Source organism: Orcinus orca, chromosome X, assembly GCF_937001465.1.
Source record: "Orcinus orca chromosome X, mOrcOrc1.1, whole genome shotgun sequence".
Taxonomy (NCBI): Eukaryota; Metazoa; Chordata; class Mammalia; order Artiodactyla; family Delphinidae; genus Orcinus; species Orcinus orca.
In genome coordinates, this window is record NC_064580.1 from 46,215,874 (window position 1) to 46,238,718 (window position 22,845).

The 22,845-nt window shown below is 38.0% G+C and overlaps 1 protein-coding gene across 3 annotated transcripts in view; it reads left to right on the top strand.

Annotated features, from left to right (window-relative positions):
- The window catches only part of MAGED1 (MAGE family member D1), a 73,369-nt gene that overhangs the window by 28,944 nt on the left and 21,580 nt on the right, over window positions 1-22,845 (top strand). Inside the window, exons 1-2 of one of the 3 annotated variants that reach the window (XM_033418036.1) lie at window positions 5,699-5,802; window positions 5,904-5,997. The exons of 1 other annotated variant lie outside the window; for it this stretch is intronic. Coding sequence is in view for 1 of the 2 variants with exons in the window: in XM_049704596.1 (XP_049560553.1) it covers window positions 5,757-5,802 (46 nt within the window). In the remaining variant the exon portion in view is untranslated. Of the gene's footprint in view, window positions 1-5,698; window positions 5,803-5,903; window positions 5,998-22,845 lie in introns of those variants that run through there. One more of the 3 variants, XM_049704596.1, reaches the window with a different exon arrangement.

A 22,845-nucleotide genomic window follows, 5' to 3' on the forward strand; every position in this document is an offset into this window, starting at 1 on the left:
TTGAGAATTTGAATTTTCAAGATATTGAAAACAGTGGCATATTTATTGTGGTTCTCCACTTGATGTCCTTTCATCCTTTGGCTTCTATTTGTGTCAATCTGTTTAATGCTCTTGGCTGCATTTCCATACATACTCACAAGGCAGAGTTATTCTAGAAAACATCATCCTTCTTTACTACCAGTTGAACACTACAGTGTAGTCCTACAATACAGTTAATATAGGACCCAGTTATCTTTTACAACACGTTGGGCTCTGCTCTGTATCACAGGGCAAGCCACCTGAGAATGTCCATCTGACAGATACTTCTTGAGTAGCATGTTATGCAGAGGTTTCACATACCAGTGTGTGTGGTTTACCAGTTGGGAATTTTGGGACCAGGGATGTGGGAGAACCAGCAGGCTCAGGAGAGAACTATTTCATTTATGGCTAGAAGGTGAAGGGGGTGTTCTATACATCACTGAAGGGTGTGGTAAGGTTATTTTTCAAGGAGGGGGATCCTGGAGGTCACAAAGGAAAGATTCTAGGTGGGAAGGAGAATAGTGAACTGATAGCTTCAAGAGGCAATGAGCGTGGCTTGCTACTTTTCATTCCCTCTATTTTCTTGGTTATCAGAAAAATATTTTCCCAGGACCCTCGTAGATAGGAAGTATGAGTGAAGAAAGAGGGAAGTTACAGAAGATGAGAGAGGAAAACATACATAGTCTGAGAATGTCAGAAGTGGTAGGATACCTGTGGGGAAGATAGATTGATTTCAAACCTTAGAAAAGTTAGCTAGACCATTAATTAATTAATCAATCAAGAAAATAAGTAAAAAATGTAGTGATATAGACTCTGCTGAATAATGAGGACATGTTGTTGAATTAGATATATTTTCTACTGAGTCTGGTGGGTGAGATAGACACAGACATTACAACAGGGAGTATTATGACAGAGAGACCAGGGTGTGGTGCTTTCAGTAGAAATATGGAGGAGGGTATCTCTAACCCCGGGGCTCAGAGAAGGCCTCCTGGAAGGCACCATGGTAAGAACTTAATTTTCCATAGAAGTAGCAGTTAATCTGGCAGTGGCTGAGAATCCTCTTGAGTGTGGGGACCAGAGAGCAGGTGGTCATTTAGACCATGTACGGTAGCTACCTGGGTATGTCATCTAGCCTTGAGCTTGGGAAGTACCCGAAGAAATGAGCAGTTGAGAGGCCACTCTGGTCTAGAAGAGCTAGGGAAAGAGGACAAATAGAAATAGTTTCATAAATGGTTCAGTTTATGCTATAATATTGATCACCTTAGCCTTCATGGAAGAGCAGCTACTTCCATTTCCCCATGAAATTATCAGTTTCTCTTTATGACATGTTTTTTGCATCTTGTTTAGGGAATTCTTTCTCACCTTGATTTCATAAAGGTGTTTTACGGTATCTTCCTGTAAAATTTTTATAATTTTCTTTTCACAATTAAGTTTATGATTCACTTGGAATTTATTTTTATGTACTATATGATGTAGAGATCTTATTTTTTTTCTGAATGATTAATCGGTGGTTCAAGGACTATTTACTGAGTTGTCTGTTCTTTCTCCACAGATTTATAATGCTGTCTCTATAATATACCAAGTTGTAATGTATGTATATATCTGTTTCTAGGCTTTCTGTTCTCTTCCACTGGTCTGTCTATTTCTATACTAGTATTACACTGTTAATTACTATAGTTTTGTAATGCATCTTAATATTTGGTAGGGAAAGACCCCTTCCTTAACTCTTCCTCAAAAGTATATTCTTTGCCTTTTACTTTTCCATATGAATTTTGAGATAAGCTTAATATGGTCTCTGAGAAACTGAAATTTTGATTAGAACTGCATTTTAGTTATAGATTATAGATACAGAAATGGCATCTTTACAACAATGAACGTGGTTTATCTCTCCTTTTATCTAGACATTTTTAACGTCTTTGAAAAAAGTTTATTATAATTTTCTCTGCAAGGGTCTCATGCATATCTTGTTAGGTATATTTCTGTGTACTGATAGTTTTTGTTGCTCTCGCTAATATTTTTAAATTACATTTTGTAATTCATTGTGACTGGTATATGGGAATGCTTGTTTCTGGTGTATAGTTTCTAGATCCATTCACCTTACTAACCTCTTTCTCTAGATCCAATTGTTTGTTTGTAGATTTTATTGAGTTTTTATATAACATTTATGTAAATCATACTTAAAAGTACGTGAATTATACCTGTACAGCCCAGTGAATTATCACAAAGTGGTTTTGGTTTGTTAATGTAATTTGTGAATAACTGTAATTATTTTTCCCTTTCAGTCCTTATACCTCTGTAAGTTGATATCATTGTGTATAAAGTAAAGTAGAATTCTTTTCTGAAACAAGTTCACTTGAGCATCTCTGAGGCCTCATGCTCTAATGAGCTGTGTTTGACGTGTAAATACTTTAGAAGTCATCAAAGAAAGGAAATTACCTTTATTTGGAAATTTTAACAGTACTTAATAAAAGAGCCTACAAGGTGGTAGTATTTCAGTTAATTGACTACTGTCCAGGATTTGGTCTTTAGCATTTGTGAAATGCTAAAATGAAACTTGGTGATAAACAAATACAAATTAATTTACTGAGACTAAGATTCAGAGAGAAAAGCACACACGTCTCACACTAATATTTTCTTGTGGCGAGAACACTCAGGTCCTCTCTCTAGGGTATGTCATTTGGGGTACTTGGGAAGTCAAACTAAGAAAACAGCATGTTGCTTTCTGTGAGATCATCGAGTTAAAGCAAAAAGGTAGAGTATCTCACAAACATGGAGTCTTTTGTGCAGCTGTGGGTTGTTTGAGGAATACATTTAGATGTTCTACCCTGTCTTCATCACACCCCAAGCAGTTTGAGAGGCAGCAAGATGTAGTGAAATAATACTAGACTTTGTAGCCAGTAGACAGGGATTTAAATCCTAGCTTATAGTGTACTGACCTTAGGGGTTTCATTTTTCTCACTGGTGAAATAGAAATCATGACACTGTTCATTTAAAAGAAATATATCCTCTCAAAGTATTTGTTACATAGTAAATCCAGCAGAATCATGGATTTATATTTGTTTATCCATGCCTATGGGTAGAGAGGAAAGTGCCAATGATCTTTTCCTAATTTGTCAGAATGGTCTTAGAAGTATTAATCTGTTTTTAAATACAGAGATAGCAATTTCAGCTTTATCACCAGATGTATTAGTTTCCTATTGCTGCTGTAATAAATTGTGGCAAACGTAGATAATAAACACAGATTTATTATCTTGTAGTTCTGGAGGTCAGCAGTCCTAAAATCAAGGTGCTGGCAGGGCTGAGCTCCCTCCAGAGGCTCTAGGGGAAATCGGTTTCCTTGCTTTTTCCGGCTTCTTAAAGGCTGCCGGCGTTCCCTTGGTTCATGGTCGTTTTCCCTATCTTCAGATCTACCAGTATATCGTCTTCAACTCTGTGACTTTGACCTTCTACTTTCATGATCATATCTCCTTCTCTGACTCTCATCCTCCCGCTTCCTTCTTATAGACTCTTGTAATTACATTGAGCCCACCAGTATAATTCAGGATAATCTCTCCATCTCAAGATCCTTAATCACACATGCAAAGTCCCATTTGCCATGTAAGGTGACATACTCACAGGATCAGGATGTGGACATCTTGGGAAAGCCATTATTCTGTCTACCCCACCAGGTTAATGAATTACCAAATAAGATACTTAATTAGAATTACACATTTCATTTGTGGGTTATTTTCATAGAAAAAAGCATCAATTTCTAAAGTTGCAAGAGTCTTATAAAATGCCTTTCTTTAAATAATACTTCTAAGGAAAGATATGTATTAACAGAGAATAGAATTAGTTGGTAGCAGTTATGAATATTCATAAGTCTCCATATTGTAAAAGAGAACAAGATTGACATTCTCATTAAAATTCTCAATTTAACATCTTTCAAATTTAGATTATTTGAAATAATTGTGAAGCAAAATGGTTTCCACCCCTTCAAGGCTGTAGGGAGAGAGTACAGAGCCCACATTTCTTTTTGAGTTTCCTTTTGTTGATTGTGAACATTTGCATTTGTAAAGTTAGGCTCTGGAATTTCACTAGCTACTTTTAAAGAAAAAGCAGGTCTGGAGCCCAATTTTGCTTGTAGAAATGGAGAAAGGGCTGAAAAGGATTTTCTGTATTATCAGTGAAATTATATATTTTGTGCCTCGTAAAGTAGTTGTTAAGATTCAGCGTGATCACTTTTACGAAGTCCTGACACCTGCTTCAGTGAGTGAGAGCAGTTTGAGTCTCTTACACTCTTCTGTACTTTCCATCTTTTGTCTCTTATTAATTTCCTGACTTGTCTTAAATTTTCATAAATTATTTTCCTAATCTCCTGATTAAAGCTATACCTTGAGTTTTTCATTTGGGGTATTGTATTTTTTTTAAGTTGATTAGGTTTACTTATGATATACCACTTATTACAGTTTCCTGTTGCTTGGAAGTATCTTTAAGTTTGTTACTTATTTCTTTATCCATGGTAAAATACTGATTTTATGGTTTGTGTTTGCTAATCCCAGTGTTTGAAGTCTTTTCTGTTATCAGCTGATCCTGCTGATTTGCTTCTTTGTCTAATTCAAGGTTCAAGGATCCCAGGGCAAGTCCTGTAGTTCAACCTGAGCTACAAAATGACCTGCTTCCTACCCCGAGATGGTAGTCTTTGGGGTCCCAGCTTATTGTAGGGAGGGTCTCCTGATAGTTTTCCTACTCTGTGTAGTTCTGGGCTTTATCTGTTTCCTTTGCCTTTCAAGGCAACTGAAATATAGAAAGTTAAATTTTGGGGGGATTGCCATGGTGTTGCTCTGATATTTCCATATTTTTATTGCCCTGTCTTTTTGTTGTTTTCAAGTAGTTGTTACTTCTTTTTCACCAAGATTTTTTTTAGTTGTTTTATCATGAGGGTTTGTCCAAACAAGCTGCGGGGGCAGAACTAGCAAATTTTCCTAGAACTCTTTCATTTTCTTTTGAGATTAGGTTTAGGCTCAGAACGTCTCATTACCTTTTGGGTTTTTATTTGCTTTATTTTATAGAGGAAATATCTGTTGGCTGAGGAAATATGTACAACCTAAAAGTAGCAAGTTAAGTTTGATTCGGGGACCTTACTGAGGGAGGAGACAGGGTATATAGGAGTTCTTTGCTGGAAAAAAATGTAGTTGAACATCAAAATATTACTGCTAATCACAAAAATAGACATCTCAAGTTAACCATTTTAGTACTTTCTATGTATGGGAAGATGCAAGAGTCCAGGCTCAAATTATTCCTTAGATACGCATCTTATAACTGTCTAGGGCCAGTATCCCCAGCACAGAATGCTTCCTGTTTTTCTCCATCGTGAATTCCTTTCAGGGCGCACCATGCGGGAGGAGTGGGGGGCGGCTGCAGTGGCTGCTGACTTGATGGCTGGCAACATTGTTGTTTACTGGAATGGCAAGCAACACTCCCTTTGCACACATCCAGTGCTCAGAAAAGTAAGGATATTTGCCCAAGGTCCAATAGCAAGTAAGAAGTAACATTGGGATTTTAGCCTTGCTCTCTTCAACCCTGAAGCCTATATGCTTAACCAATTCAGTGCACTGTAACCTTTGGATTCCAATGTTTTCTGTTCCTGGATTATGGAACAAATCCATGGAGAGTAAATGACTTGTGTTTTTCTTATCAGGTTTTCATCCCTCAAGGTCAGCGCCCTCTCCGTGGCTCTTGGGAACACAAGCATTTCTATGCCTCTTTCACAAGACCTTTGCCTGGTTCTAAAACATCTAATAAGTAAGAAACCCCCTTCCATCACCCCCCCTGTACCCTTCAGAACTGAATTTAAGGACATGCAGTACCCCACCTCTAACCACAAACTTTTATTTCCTTTTCAGCTGCAGGATTTTCCACATCAAAAGACCAAAATAAATTCCCATCTGAATTTGGAAAGAGCTAAGGACAAAAGAACCCAGAAAGAAATCCTCTTAGGTGAGCAAAGGAAGGAAAATGAGGTAGGGAGGGACTTGTGAACTTACAGCTTTATTAGATAGTGTTAGGATAGTTTTGGAATTTTGGTTGGTGAATGCCCACGAGGCCCCTTGGCATGGTGGAAAACACAGGAGCTTAAGAGCCAGGCATACTTGAATTGGCTGTCAGTTCCCCTACTTACTAATTCTAAAATATTGAGTAACTCAGTTTCCCTCTCTGACCATCAGTTTCTTCATCTATACATTTGTAATAATAATACCTATCTCTCAAGGTTTCCATGGAAATATAGTATTTCAGTGAGTGTTTGTGCTTGGTATATGCTTACTAAATAGTTGTAGTAGTTGTTGTCTTTATTGTTGCAACTGTAGGGGTGGGAAAATTTTCCCTTCTTCCTTTATAGGTCCCTTGACTGGTCTAATAATTAAACTGACATAAGACAGATTAACAGGATAAAAACAAATTTAATTTTGTATGTACAGGAGTCCCACAAAAATGTGAGACTCAAGTGATCAGAACAGAGAGCTGTTATACCTTGTAGATTAAAAAAACAATGTATTGGGCTTCCCTGGTGGCGCAGTGGTTGAGAGTCCGCCTGCTGATGCAGGGGACACGGGTTCGTGCCCCGGTCCGGGAAGATCCCACATGCCGCGGAGCGGCTAGGCCCGTGAGCCATGGCCGCTGAGCCTGCGCGTCTGGAGCCTATGCTCCGCAATGGGAGAGACCACAACAGTGAGAGGCCTAAATACCGCAAAAAAAAAAAAAAAACAATGTATTTATGAAGAATCGACAAGGCAAAGGGGTTTGGCCTAGAAATAGTAAAGAATTAACAAGGTTTGTTTGTACCGCCTTCTCGGGCCCTAAATTCCCTGTCTCTGGTGATAAGGATGCCTTCTCCCCTTCTGGTACAGGGAGGATCTCTTTCTCTTGAGAAAGTTTTCTCCTGCTTTCAGGGGGACAAAGGAGGGTCAGAGTATCATTCTTGCACCAGCTGGTTCTCAAGTACCTTTAATTCAAAATAATCAATATGCCAACATGGCATATTTTGGGGTTACATATTCTAAACCCCTATACCCCTCTCAAACTCTCCATCTGGTGGGTACCATAAAATCAGGCAAAAGAGAATCTTTCTTTTCCTGTTTTCTTTTTGGTTACCTTTTTGTTAGCATGCCCAGTTACTTCTCCCTTCTCTATTGCTTCCCCTTCTTCGGTGCCCTGAAAATGAATCTCTTGCCATCTCCCTTCTTCCAAATCCTTGCTTTTCTCTCTTAGCTACACATTCAACACCTCCTTTCTTCAGGGCATCTTCCCATTTCCACTCAGTTGAATCTCTTTCATTGTCTCTGCCATTAGCCTCCAAACAAACTAGTCATCCTCACATCACTTTGCTTCTCCAAGTCCCTCTCTCCCTGAGTTGGGAGGCCACCTAAAAGTGAGACAAAGCCATGAAGTCCCTAGACCTTAGTTTTCTGACTAATTTTCTTTCTACCTCATTTTGGCAGCTTCATTTCATCAAGTAAAAGTTATATGTGTTTTTTCTATCTATTCTGTGTTTGCTTGTGGATATCTTTATCTTTTTTTTTTTTACATACTTTGTATTATAAAGGTAGACACATGCTCATCGTGAGGATTTTGGAGAACAACAAAACTTTATAAGGAAGGAAATAAAAATTGTTCATTTCATTACCCAGATATAAATCCTATTAACTAATTGATATATTTCCTTTCAGTATATACAATTTTGTATCCTGCTGTATTAGTTTCCTAGGACTGCCATAACAAAATACCACAGGCTGGGTATCTTAAACGGCAGAAATTTATTTCCTCAGAATTCTGAGGCATAGAAGTCTAAGATCAAGGTGTTGACCAGGTTGGTTTCTTCTCAGTCCTCTCTCCTTGGCTCGTAGATGGCTATCTTTTCCTCCCTGTGTCTTCACATGGTCTTCCCTCTATGTGTCTCTGTGTTCTAACTTCTTCTTATAAGGACACCAGTCATATTGGATAAAGGCCTACCCTAATGATCTCATCTTAACTAAATTACCTCTTTAAAGGTCCTATATCCAGGTACAGTCACATTCTGAGGTACTGGAGGTTAGGACTTCAACATGTGAATTTTAAAGGGACACAATTCAGCCCATGCTTTCTCCTCTAAAACCTGTTTTCTTTAAAAATTATCTCACATGAGAATCTCCCTTGTCAGTAACAATTTTGGGCAACATTTTTGTTGGCTGCGTAATATCCCTTCATAAAAGTATACTGCAATTTATTTAACCATTTCCATGTTTTTGGATATTTTGTGTGTTTCCATTTTTTCACTAATATAAATGCTTCAATGAATCGTTTTGTACATGAATCTTTATTTGCATATCTGACCATTTTGTTTGGTAGATTGTTTAAAGAGTAATTACTGGCTCAAAAGGTACGACTATTCTATGGCTCATAATTACACACTGGAAAGTTGTTTTCTAGAAGTTTTTACCGGTTTACATTCATACCAGCAAGGACAGCAGTCAAACATGCACTCATATAAACTGCTTGGTGAGAGTGAGAGAGGAACAGTTAATCTCACATGGTTGTTTCAATTTACAGTTATTGATGACTGATAAGGTAAAATATTTCATGTTTTTATATTTCCTTTTTTGTGACTGGTTTACGTATGTTTTTTTGCCCATTTATGTTTGAGGATCTATCATTTTAGATGATAAGCTTATGACTAAGACTAGGATCTATTTCAATGAGGGAAATCTCAGAAAAAGCCAAATTCCGAAGAATATTATGGATCCAGAATCCAAGACCAATTGGTCAGAGTCTCTTCTGTGGAGAAGACTTGGCATGTGATGACATAGGCTGCAAGAAAGCTTTGCAGGGAAGAATCTAACATATTCCTTTCTCCAGGGAAGTCTGTTGTGGGCACAATACTGCCACTTATAAAAATAATCTTACTGAAGAGAAAGGCTGAGAGTGCATTGGCTGAGAAAAGGCTGAGCTAGATGTCTGTTATATGAGGAAAGCCCCTAGGAGAAAGAGCATAGAGATATGGTTCATAGGACTATGACTCTGCACAGTTTTTAGAATGTGTGAGACACTGGGAAATTTTTGATGCACAGAAGCCCTACATGTATGATTAGTGTCTAAAAGTCTTTTGTTAGTGTTCAAGGTTGATGCCTCAGAGTACTCTAGTAGAGAGAAATCCTGTGAAGGTAATGAATATAAAGGAATTTTTAGTCATGAGGCCGATCTTAATTTGACATCTGAGGATTCACACTTGAGAACTTATTAATTAATATGGCTGTAAAAATGTGGGAAGGCCTTCAGGCAGAACTCGGTTCTCTTTCAACACCAGAAGTTTCATAGGGTGGGGAAACTTTCCCAATGTGAAAGAAATTGCAGTGAATAATCAAGGTTTTTCCACCATATGAAAATGCATAGTGAAGAGAAACCCTATGAGGGTATTAACTGGGAAAGACTTCAGGACAAGCTCAGACATTTTCTTTTGAAACATGAGAGAGTTCCAAGGTAAGAAAATGGTTGCAATGCCTGTGTGGAAGGCTTTTCAGATCTAGCTCAAATCTTATTAAGCCAAAAAAGAATTCATGGTGCAAAGAAAGCTTATGCATGTAATGAATGTGGGAAGGGGTTTTGGTGATATCAGTCCTTATAGAATATCAGAAAATTCATAGTGGAGATGGAAGGATATCCTTGTTTATCATCTGCAAATTCATAGTGGAGAGAAACTACTAGAATGAATAAGCCTTCAATTAGAGGCTAAGTCTTATCTATCATTAAGTGATTCATAAAGGCAAGACCCTCAATGTATGTAAAAAATATGAGTGGGCTTCCCTGGTGCCGCAGTAGTTGAGAGTCCGCCTGCCAATGCAGGGGACGCGGGTTCATGCCCTGGTCCGGGAAGATCCCACATGCCGCGAAGTGGCTGGGCCCGTGAGCCATGGCCGCTGGGCCTGCGCGTCCGGAGCCTGTGCTCCGCAACAGGAGAGGCCACAACAGTGAGAGGCCCGTGTACCGCAAAAAAAAAAAAAATGAGTATGCTTTCCTTAGGATTTAGCCTTATTTGGTATCAGTGAGTTCATAGTGCAGTGAATGTAGAAAGGCCTTCAATTTGAAGTGTAATCTTGCTCAGCATTAGACAGTACAGGAATCTGATTAATGTAATGCTGTGGAAAGGTCTTTGTGAGAAAAATGAGATCTTGGTAAAAATGAAAAAAGGATTCATAATAAAAGTTAATTAAAATACTTTCCATTTATTGCATATAATTATACACTTACCATGTATACTACTACTATAAGAACTTTACATAGTTTGTTTAATCATTTAATTCTTGGAACAATCGGATAATATAGGAACTCTCATCCTTGTTTTACATGTGAAGAAACCAAGAAAAAGAGATGGAAGAATTTTCCCAAGGTCACACAGCTATCACTGGAAGAGCCAGGGTTTGAATCCTAGACAGTTTAATTATTCTAGGTTTATACTGGCAATGTGTAAATCTTCAGAGATTTGTTAGCCTTTATTCATCATTAAGTGATTCATTCCAGAAATCACAATTCACTCTTCAGTGCAGTGAGTTTTGGTAGCCTTCAGTCAGTTTTGGAATCTGGTAAATACTCCCAGAAACTCCACATTGAGCTCCAGAAAATGGAGTAAAGGTTATAAAGCGTTTATTGCTTTGAATAGGGATCACCCCCAAACTTGAAAGATTTCATTAATAACTGGATTCTCTTCTCAAATGTTCACCACAACCACTTCTCATGGTGTAGGTTCTGAAATTGGCTAGGTCAGTTTCATCATCACGAAATAAGGGAGAATTGTCCAGTTCTACAAAAGACTGAGTAGGAATGAAGGCCAGACAGATGTGTGTGCTGGAAGCTTCAGGAAAGGTTCCAGATCATTTTAGGAATTATAACCAGAAAAGCCAAAATAAACCGAGAAAATCTAGCCGATAAGAAGTGGAGAAACTAGGGTATATGGAATGATTTTCCTCCCGGTATGGGTATAGACATAGGTTGCTTGTCTATCACCCAGTATTCAGAGGAACTACTGCTTGAAATTGCCATAGGAATATTCAGTGCCTTAGCATTGACAGATCAGTATGCCTTCCAGAAACTCAAGGTATAAGAACTCTAATACATTGATTTTTATATCCTCTCACTTTAAGAAGGCAGCATGGGGATTTCCCTGGTGGTCCAGTGGTTAAGACTCTGCGCTTCCACTGCAGGGGGCATGGGTTCAATCCCTGGTTGGGGAAATAAGATCCCACATGCCGTGTGGCATGGCCAAAAGAATAAAAAAAAAAAAGAGGCAGCATGGTACAGCAGAAAAGTATTTGTGTTCTAGAATCAGCTATACCTAGGTTTATTTACCAGCTTAACCACCTTCTAGCTGTGTGACCTTGGTTATATTTAATAAATCTCTCTGAGTCTCATGTTGCTCATTTTTTGGGTCAGAATATTAATACCACAACAAGTTGTAAAGATTCAAGGGATTTTAAGGGTTATAAAGTGTCTAGTGTAGTGCCTGGCACATAGTACACACTTAATGAATGTTTGCTATAATTTTTTTAGTTCTTCCAGGGCCTCAACCCTCTATAATACAGAGCTCCCTGACCCCAGTGTTTTACAGCTGTGTTGAGATATTAATCACTTTAGACCATGAGCTTCTGCTAAGTCATATGGTACCTTTGTGTGAATTGGAATATGGTATCTCTTCCTCAAAACATTTTATTACTACCTGCCAGAAAATTGTCATAATAAATGCAAATATCTATGATGTGCACAGTATGAATGATACCCTGCAGAATCATGTGATGCACAGCTTGCACAATCTGCAAATGGTAGGCTAAATAGTGGACCTCCAAAGATGTCTGTCTTAATTCCCAGAACCTGAATATGAACCTAATATGTTACTTGAAATGGTAAAAGGTTAAGGATTTTGAGCTATGGAGATTGTCCTAGATGATTAGGGTGGGCTCAGTATAATCACAAGGCTCTTTATAAGAGATAGGCAAGATGGTCAGAGTTATAGAGAGAAGATATGTGGGCAGAAGCAGGGGTCAGAGAGGAAATAAGATGCTAAGCTGATGACTTTGATGTTGAAGAAAGGGACCATGAGCCAAAAAATGTAGACTCTAGAAGCTAGAAAAAGCAAGGAAATGCTTCTCCCCTAGAGCATCCAGAAGGAATGCAACCTTGTGAACCCATTTTAGACTTTCGACTTCTAGAACTGTAAAAGAATAAACTTATGTTGCTTTAAGCCACTAAGTTTGTGGTAATTTGTAGTGACAATAGGAAACTAATACACTGTACAGGCAGCCCAATTTGCCTGGAGCTTCCAGGCCAGTTACTTCTGGCAATGAACAGTCTTGTCCAGTATAGCCCCATGTCTGTAGATAAGTTATCATTTTGTATATGTGTTATGGTCTTAAGATTTGGAAACAGTGCTCCAATAGATTGTTGTTCCATTTGAGAAAGGAGTTTTTTCTCTTCTGTACTTTCCCAGGGGTTCTGGATGCAGAAGGAATGAAGATAAGTTGATCCATTGTTTCTCCAAGTGTGATATGCCTGGTAGCTCAGGTGCAGCACTTTGCTTGTTATCAGATTTCTGATCCTTAGAGAGGAATATTTTCTGAATCAATTGAGACGAAATTGAAGTATAAATCAGAATACCAATATGTGGGGTTTTGTCTCTTCTGATGACAAGATGTCTCTTCAATGGGTAGTGCTGGATGTATACAGACAGAATTTACCTCCTGATGCCAATTTTTGCTACAACATACTGTTGCAAAGAGTGTTTAGGAGATACTCTGCCATTGGTTATGTTTATTCTCCCATGTTAATTCTCTTAGATCAACTCCAGTAATTACTGAGGCACTCCATTGTGACAGCCTACATTCCAGGATAAGAAATAAATTTTATATCTTGTGCCAATTCCAATTGATTGAAATCGGTTTTAATAATATGCTGGCTTGACAATGATTCTGAGGTGCAAGGGGACAATTCTATGGTAGATTGCTGATGTCTGCCATAGATAGGAGATTGGCATCAGGCTGGCCTCATATATTACATCCTTATGATGATTCTTTTATTTATTCAGCAACATTTGTTAAGCATCTTCTTTATACCAGGCACTGTGATATATATTTTGAATAGAGAGGTGAAAAAGATATGTTCCTAGTCCTAGAGAAGCTGATATTAGTAGAAGAGACACATAAACAAATGTACACAGCAAAATATCACAGATGCTTGATAAAAGTCTATATAGAATACATTAGAGACACAGAGGAGGACATAGTTAATTCTGTTGGGTGGGAGAGGGTTCCAGAAAGAAATTAATGCCTAAGTCCTGCAAGGTGTGTAGATGTTGTCAGCTTTAACTGTTGGGGCTGAGAAATAGAAGAGAGTCATTCCAAGCAGTGGTGGTATGAGCAAAGACACATTATATGAAATAATTCAATGTTTTCAGTATATTTATGGTATGTTCAAAATGGTTAGTATACTTGGAACATAGAAAGTGAGAGGGTATTTAATGAGAAGAAGATAGTGGCCAGATCATTGAGAGCCTTGAATGCTATACTAAGAACAGTGGGGAGATACTGGGATTTTAGTCAAGGGATTATTAACAGGAACAGATTTGCATTTTAGAAATATCCAGTGAATGAGTTTTTTTTAATTAATTTTTATTGGAGTATAGTTGCTTTACAATGCTGTGTCCATTTCTACTGCACAGCAAAATGAATCAGCCACACACATACATATATCCCCTCTTTTTTGGATTTCCTTCCCATTTAGGTCACCACAGTGCATTAAGTAGAGTTCCCTGTGCTATACAGTATGTCCTCATCAGTTGTCTAGCGGATGAGATTTTGATGGATAGACTGGAGAAGACAGAACTGGGTACAGGGAGACGAGTTCAGAGGCTGTTACAAAAGAGGAGAGATGTTGAAGCCTGAGTTAAGGCAGTGGGAATGAAATTAGAATACATGTATGTGAAAAATTAAGAACTCAGTGGCTGACTGGAGGATATAGGGAGGCCGATGAGAAGAAGGAATCTAGGATGATCTTCAGTTTTCTTTCTGCCTTTGGTGGTTGAAATGTAAAAACCATTCCATGAGCTGGAGAACTCAGAATGAGGAACAGGTTTGAGGGGAAAAAATGATGAGTTCAATTTTGAACAAAGTCTGAAGCACCTTTGGAATGTCCAAGAGGAAGTATTCAGCAGGCAGTCAGGAATTTATTCTGCTGTGAAGCAAGTAGGGTTACAGATAGATTTGGAGGTCATCAAGCATAGAGGTGCTGGTTTTAATTAAGGTATGAATGAGCTTGCCCCAGGAGAGTGTGTGGAGTGAGAAAAGGTGGGGGCGGGGAAGAATCTCAGAAATACAGGCATTTGGGAGTGGGGATGGGGGCAAAAAAGCTGAGAATGAGCAGCAGGAAAGGTAGGAGGGGAACCAGGGGAAATACTACATTCTTCTTGTGCTCTCTTGTGGCAGTCTGAGTTTCTTTCCCAGAATAAATTTCCCCTCTCCTGTCTTCAGTCTCCCCTGTCTCTGACTATCTTGGACCCATAATTTCCAGTTCCACCCTACCTGTGAGACTGGGGCTACCAGGTCCTCTGGTGGTCACTTCTCAAGTGTAAAACTCTCCTTTGACTATTGCTACAATTTAAGAACAATTTGGAACACCCACTTCCCTGAGTTGCAAAAGAATAAAAGGCAAACATTGGGGGCCCTTCACTTTCTACATTTATATGCTCCTCACCTCTTGATCTATTCTGTTGGCCATATTAATTTCAGTAAATCCCAGTTCTCATCATATTCCTTTCCTTTATAATTAACTAGCTCCCTTTATAATGAAAGTATATTCTATTTTGTATTTTTATTATAGTAAGTATAATATTTAGATACAGTATATTCTATATTATAATAAGGCCTATATATGGCTTAAAAATATTTAGTCATAACAAAAAATAGCAGTATTTAGCTTCACCTCCCCACACTCACCAGGCTCAAGTGCCTGAAGTAACCAACTTTGAAATGTGTTAGCTATTTATTTTGGTTTTTATCTCAATAATTCTAAACAATACGGCTATACTATTATTTCTTGAGTTACTTATTTCAGGTATTAGCTGTTGACTTCCTGTTGTGGTAGATGAAGATTAAATTTTCACTTTTCCTCTCCTACTTCCCTTCTCCATCCTTTTAATATAGTTATAGCATACATTTTTAATGATAACATTTACATTATTGTGTGTGCATTGTTCACTAAAGAAACCAGTAGTGAATTGTGATTACATTTTTCTTGTACACATTTTTATCAATTCTAGATTGAATAATTGCTTTTCACTTGCATTTTTTATATATTACTATCTTTTCCATCTAATCTGTATGTCTGTTTTTTTTGTTTTTGTTTGGGTTTTTGCAACATACTCAAGTAAGTTAGGTTATTTTCTGGAAATCCCCTTTCTAGAGCTTTCTGTCCTATTCCAGTCTGGACTATTTCCACCCCCAACTCCTGGAAGCTTTTAGAATTTCTACTTTATCACTGATATTCTGAAATTTCATGGTGATGTGTGGATATTTGTGTATCTATTGTACTGGACACTTGGTAGACTCTTTCAGTGTGTATGTTCTTGTGCTTAAGCTCTGGAAAATTTTATTGCAAGCTCCATAAGGACGGAGATTTTTATCTAATTTATTTCTGTGTCTACAATGCCTAGAATAATGCCTGATACATGATGGGCACTTATTATTTGTTGAATGAATGAATGATTATTTACATTTAAAATAATATGAATAAAATAATGCCAGTAAACCCACCATCCAGGACAAGAAATAGAACATTAGCCATACCTTAGTGCCCCCCCTGCCATGTGCGCTTCTCCAATCACCCCTCCCGTCTACCTCCATCTAGAGGTAACACTTCTCCCTGACTTTTGTATTAACAGTCCCCTTGGTTTTCTTATAGTTTTATCACCTTATATGTATGTCCCTAAACAATATATCGTTAATTTAAAAAAAATTGAAAAGCACACATCTAGTTGCATGAGAAAAGGGTAGTATTGCCCCTGTTAGATAATGTGTCCTAGGAAAACATAGGTTCTGAGTCAAAGACTGACTTCAGTGTTCCTGAGAATTTAGTAAAGCCATTTCTGGGAAAATTAGTGATTGAAATCATGAAGTTTCGTGTAAAGTTCTTTGCCTGTCTGGCTTTAATTTTTCTATTGTAGATAATTTTTTCTTTCTATCTGTAAGGTTGTAAGATGTTTTCTTTATTCTTTGAGTTCAGGAATTTGATCAGGGTATGCCTAAGTATGTTTTATAATGTAAGCTTCATGAAGGCAGGGATTTTTGTCTGTTTTGTTTACTGATATATCTCAAGGGCCTTAGAACCATGCCAGACACATAACAGGTCCTTATTAAATGTATGGATTAGATTAACATATAGCACCATAAAGTAATGAATGGATAGGTGAATGGATAAATGAATTAGTCAGTGTCAGTCTTGTCTGGAATTCAGAGGGATCATATGGTAGTTCCATTTTTAGTTTTTTGAAGAGCTTCCATACTGTTTTCCATAGTGGCAATTTACAACCCCACCAACAGTGTACAAGGGTTCTCTTTTCTCCACATCGTTGCCAACATTTGTTATTTGTAGACTTTTTGATGATAGCCATTCTGACAGGTGTGAGGTGATATCTCATTGTGTTTTTTTTTAAATTGAGGTAGAGTTGCTGTACAATATATGTTTCAGATGTACAATATGCTAATTCACAATTTTTAAAGGTTATGCTCCATTTATAGTTATTATAAAATATTGGCTATATTCCCTGTGTTGTACAGTATATCCTTGTAGCTTATTCACTTTATACCTAGTAGTTTCTGCCTCTTAAATGCCTACCTCTGTCTCGCCCCTCCCCCTTTCCCTCTCCCCACCGGTAACCACTAATTTGTTCTCCATGTCTGTGAGTCTGTTTCTTTTTTGCTATATTCACAAGTTTGTTTTATCTTTCAGATCCCACATATAAGTGATATCATAGAGTATTTGTCTTTCTCTGTCTAACTTATTTCACTTAGCATAATACCCTCCAAGTCCATCCATGTTGCTGCAAATGGCAAAATTTCATTCTTTTTTTATGGCTGAGCAGTGTTTCATTGAATATATATGTCACATCTTCTTTATCCATTCGTCTGTTGATGAACACTTAAGTTGCTTCCATATCTTGGTAATTGTAAATAGTACTGCTAATGGATTAGCAGTATTGACCTTGTTGTATTTGGGTCAGTACCACTAGAACACCCAACTATGTGCAAGTATGAAAAGTGTTCCTATGCAAAAGAGGTCACATGTGAAGTCCAGTTCTCACACTGCTTTATTTCCAGAGAACAGTTGGCATTTCTGTACAACACAAATTGTCCTAGGGTAAAAACTGAAAATTCCAATATTTGGGCCTAGTTACCTTGGACACAAATTGTACTCTGAAATGGTGTTATTTCACTAATAAGTAGACAAGCACAGTATTTAAGTTTGTATGCAAGGGCTCAAAAGCTAGCACAAAGCTAGCTAGCAAAAAGAAAAAAAAGAAATAGCTAAAATGTCTGTTAGAGTATAAATTTCCAGAAAACTTGTTAACAAGAACATACTATCAGACTAAATTCTAGTTTTTTCTTAAAAGGGTTTTTTACCCCTTAAGAAATGGTTCACCGATGTATAATCTTGTCTTTCTCTAGTAAGGCTTCCGTACATCTGGATGAATATCTAACTCCTTTTCTAGTATTTCACATAAAGGTTTGCCACCCTATCCCATGAAAGAATTCTAAGCAATCTTAAGTGCTAATCAAAAACAAACTCCACCTTGAAACTTGTTTGTGTTAAAGACAGATAAAGCCAGTAAAGAGAATTTACATGATTTCAGTGGTCTACATTGTGTGGGAATTGTAAGGGATCAATAAATAACACTTGTCTTCCCTGCCTAGGTTCAAAACCAATTGAAATATAAATGTAGGAATCAGATAGATGGAGATCAAAACATCATCTTCATTACTAATAAAGCTGGTTGGAGAAGATGCTTTTAGTGTGGAGTTCCAATTAGTGTGGACCCCAGAATTAGGCAGATTTGCCCAGACAACTGCAAAACCACAAGACTCCAGGCCAAAGTAGGCCCCTTATTGTATGGCAGGGAGCCAGTCAGAATGCATGTTCACTATAGGCACACAGATTCCTGAAAGAGAAGCAGAGAGCAAGGGCCCAAGCCAAGCCTACTCAGATATTTCTCCTAAACATATTAGTCATATAACTCATCTCTTTTCCCATGGACAGAAAAGCAGGAGTGTTAGTCTAGTTGAAGTTCTTCCACATGGAAGCATGAGAAGTGAAGATTAAGCGTTCCATCTAACATAGCTTAGTGATATCTTCAGTATTGCCATTTGCTTGAACCTGTCTATCCTCTACAGTACCAAAAATATCACAATTTTGCTTTTAGCTTCACAAAAAAAAACTGTTGGGATATTTTAGGAAGACTTAAGTATAGTGCAAATAACTGCATAGTTTCATATTAAAGTCATATCAATGGAATATTTAAAAACTTCATCTAAATGCAGTAACAAAACATGAAGAAATGTTTCTTAAAGGCAAATGTACCAAAAGGAATCCATTTACAACTAGCTAAAGTGGGAACACAAAATATTGTAATTTGACCATGGTCTGTTCCTCTACTTACTAAAGCTTTGAAATGAAGCTTCATGTAAGAAATTTCCCTACTATATCTGCATTCATGTAATAACCACATATTGGGAAAGTATGTGGTATGGGGGTGGGAGAGAAGAGAAGGGAAGGGAAAAAAGAGAGAAAATGAGAAAGATTGCAGGGGATGGGCACCATGTGTGAAATTGTGGATGATCTGAGCTGTGTATTTGATGCAGAGATGGGGAGAGTATTGAGTGACAGTGGGATAGTGGGAAGTGATGTGAGCAAGGTATGTGTGATCATGGTGGCAATGGGGACGGTGTGAATAATAGTGGAGGATGGTATGAAATCACTGAAAATGAAGTCAGGGGCAATGTGAATGTTAGTGACAGGACAAGATCAGAAAGTATGTGATAATGATAGGGATGCAGTGCATGTCATACTGTGGAAGATGAGAACTGTGCATATGTATGGTTGTGTGAAAGAGTAGGGAGGGAAAGAAAATAGTGAGAAAGGACACGATGTTAATGAGACCCTGGGATGCTTGTGTGTTTGAAAATGTGGATGGGGCATTTCAAGCAATAATAGGAGGACGTAGACAGTGGGTGGAATGGGGAAAATGTAGTGTGATGGTAGAAGATAGGTACATGGTGGAAGTGATAGGGTTAGTGTGTTTATATGTTTGAGTGTGTGATGCTGGGGGCAATAAGAAGTATATCAATTAGTGGGGGCAGATAGGTACAGTGAGCATGCATGACAATGGGGAATGGTAATACTTATGATAACTTAGAGCATGGAAATCATGAGTGTCTGAGTGGAGTTGTTGAATAAAGTGTGTGATGGGTAAATGCAGTTTCTGAGTGTCAGTGAGGAATGGCAAAAGAATGTGTGAGAATGGAGGTGATGTGGTTATTGATTGTGAGTGTGTATGATATGGAGATAGCATGAGCATGTGGGAAAGGAATTTTGGAGGATGATGGAGGTTTTATAGTGGGGATGTGGACTGTGTGTATGATAGTGGGTATGGATAGGCACTGTGTGATAGTGTAGGGATTGAGTAATGGTAGATGTGACTGAGTGATGGAGATGGTGTGTGTGATAATGGAGGTTGATTAGAGGTACTTACATTTGACAGTGGGTGTCATGGTACTGTATGGACACTTGTGTGTATGATAGTACAGGATAGGATAATGTATGTGCAGAAATGGGAGTAATAAAGACAGTGTGTGGGTTAGTGTGATAGTTTGGAGAACTGGGACAGTGTGTGGAGATCATAAATCACAGTCATTATCACATAAGTCATAGAGGGAATCATGTGGGAATGAGATAGTGTATTAAAGATTCCGTGTGTGTGTTTGTCAGAGAGAGAGAGAGAGAGATTTCATGTTTTGTGATAGGCATTTGGAATTGCATTTGGATATGAGTAACAGAGATCTGAAAAGTAAGTTGCTTAAAATGACTAGGGGATATCTTTATCTTACTAAACAAATCCAATGGTATAAAGCCCAGGACTTCCATGATTTCATCAGTGTCTCAGGTACCACATATTTTTTTGTTGTTGTTCCATGATCCTTAGCATGTGGCTCCCATCATGGTTGCAGGATGGCTGCTGCAACTCCACCCATCATTTACATGTTCCAGGTAGGAAGATGAGGAAGAGGAGAGGGTAAAATAACTTGTCAGTAGAATTCATCTCCTTTATACAGAGCTTTCCCCCAAATCCTACCCAACAATTTCCATCTACATCCAGTGGACAGAACTGTGACACATGACCACCACTGTCTGCAAGGGTGTCTGGGAAGTATGTTTACAATTGGGAACATTATCACCCATAATAAAAATCAAGGTTTATTTAGTAAGAAAAAGGGATGTTGGGTAGGATACAGCCAGTAGAGAAAGAGGTTGAAGATATGGGAGAGAGGGTTTATAATTAATAGATTAAAATCCCAGAGGTGAGAGACACAGTATTCAGGGTACAGGAACACTATATGATTGGCACAGTTTGAGTTGCTGGGGATATCATAGTAGTATCATAGTATCATAGTATCATTACCCTCATGGAACTTACTGTCTTGTGAAGAAGACAGACATTAATCACAGACCAAATTTTTGTGAAGTTGACACTGCTGTGGAGGGTAAGTAGGGGGCTTTGTGAGTAGGTTTAAAGAGGATTTGATCTACTCAGGGAGGTGAAAGATGGAGGAAGTGATGATTGAGCTGAGACTTGAAGGCAGATTCAGAGTTAACTGGATGAAGGATGGATGGATGGTTGGGATGGGGGAAAGTGTTCCCAAAAGAGGAAACAGTGTAAACAAGGGCATTTATGTGCTGTTTGTTTTTAAATTTTTATTTTTATTTAATTTAGAATGTTTGCTATTGTTATGTCTTCAAGTTCACTTGGAACTTGAATTAACTAGGAAAGTTCACTAATCTTTCCTAGTTAACTCCATCCAGTGTATTTTTTATTTCAATTATTCTGCTTTCTATCACTAAGCCCGTGATTTGCACCTTATTAAATATATCTCATTTCTCTACTTAACATGACCATTCTTTTTTCTAGCCTTTTGGACATATGGAACATAGTTATAATAACTTTTTTAATGTGCTTGTCTGCTAAATATAGCATCTGTGTAAGTTCTGGGTCAGTTTGGATTGATTAACTTTCTTTTTCCTCCTCATGATGGGTCACATTTTTCTGTTTTTTCATATGCTTGCGTTTTTTTTTTAATTGCATGCCAGGCATTATGAACTTTACTTTTTGGTAAAATTTTGGTATAAAGGTTTACCTTTTGGTGCTATTATTGTATTATTATACATCTTCTTGAGCTTTATTATGAGAAGCAATTACTCGGAAGCAGTTAAATCTTTTTCAGGCCTTGCTTTTAAGATTTATTAGGCAGGACCACAGCATTGTTCTGCTAAATTATCCCAGCCTACTGAGGCAAGCCCATCTGAATACCCCATGCCTCAGGAATTGAGTTTTTCTGCTCTGGATGGTGGGAACAGGCATGATCCCCAGACCTGTCTGAGCTTCTGACACTTGTTCCCTCTAACACTTTCAGGTGGTTCTTTTCCAAGCCTTGGATAATTTCTTTATATGCATTCACTAATCAGTACTCTCCTGAATATTTTATGGCAATCCTTCAAAGGTGTCTGGAGTTCTCCCTAAGTGCAGCGCTCTCCTTTTTGGTATTCTGTTCTCTGAACTCTAGCCACCTTGGTCTTTCTGGTCTCATCTCTGTCACCTAAACTGAGTGAATCCTTTGGACTTTGACTGCGTTCTCCCTCATTGCACCACAAACTGGAAACTCCCCCAAGTTGTAAAGGTTCACCTCATTTTTCCTCATCTCTCAGGGATCACTGGTTTTCATTCCTGGATGTCCAATGTCTTGAAAACAATTATTTCACATTTTTTGTCCTCCATTTTTTTAGTATTTTTGTCAGGTTGGAGGGTCAATTGAGTCTCTAGCTTGCCTCTTAGGAAGCTATGTGGTGGAGACTTGTTTAAGAATAATTTCCTTTCTTTTCTTTCCATTTTCGTTTCCATTTCCTTTTTCTCTTCTTCTTTACTCTTCCTCTCCTCTCCTTTGAGCTGGTTGGTTTCCTCACTACTGCCAAGTATCAGATATAAGTGATAGCTGTACTTTAAAAATCTGTGTTATCAGATGAGGAGAAAGAGCCTGAAAAAGAACAAGAAATTTATTCAAAATCAAGGATTTGAGGAAGATTTTGGATCACGGGTAATGTGACCACATATTCCAAGGATAACTCTTCATAACTCTGAGTTTAAGAAACTTCTGAGTGTAAAGACAGGTTAAAGAGACAGATTAACCTCCCTTCAAAGGATAGATGTTTAAGCCTTAGGATAGATACTCACAGAATTGGCTCCCAGCCAGGGAGCTTCCAAGACTATAGTAAGAATTAGAATAACTGTGCTCTAATCTTAGACACTGTCCTACATTAGGATGAATCTATACATAGGACAGACAGCCCATGATGTGGGTCACATGATCATAGCTTCAGTCCAACTTCAGAGATTATAAGTCACCAAGAAGGTCATGATGGTGAGAAAACATGTGCAAAGAGTATTGAAGAGCCTTTAACCAGGCTTCAGATCTCGTTAACATCAGAAAATTCATCAGCAGAGATAATGTA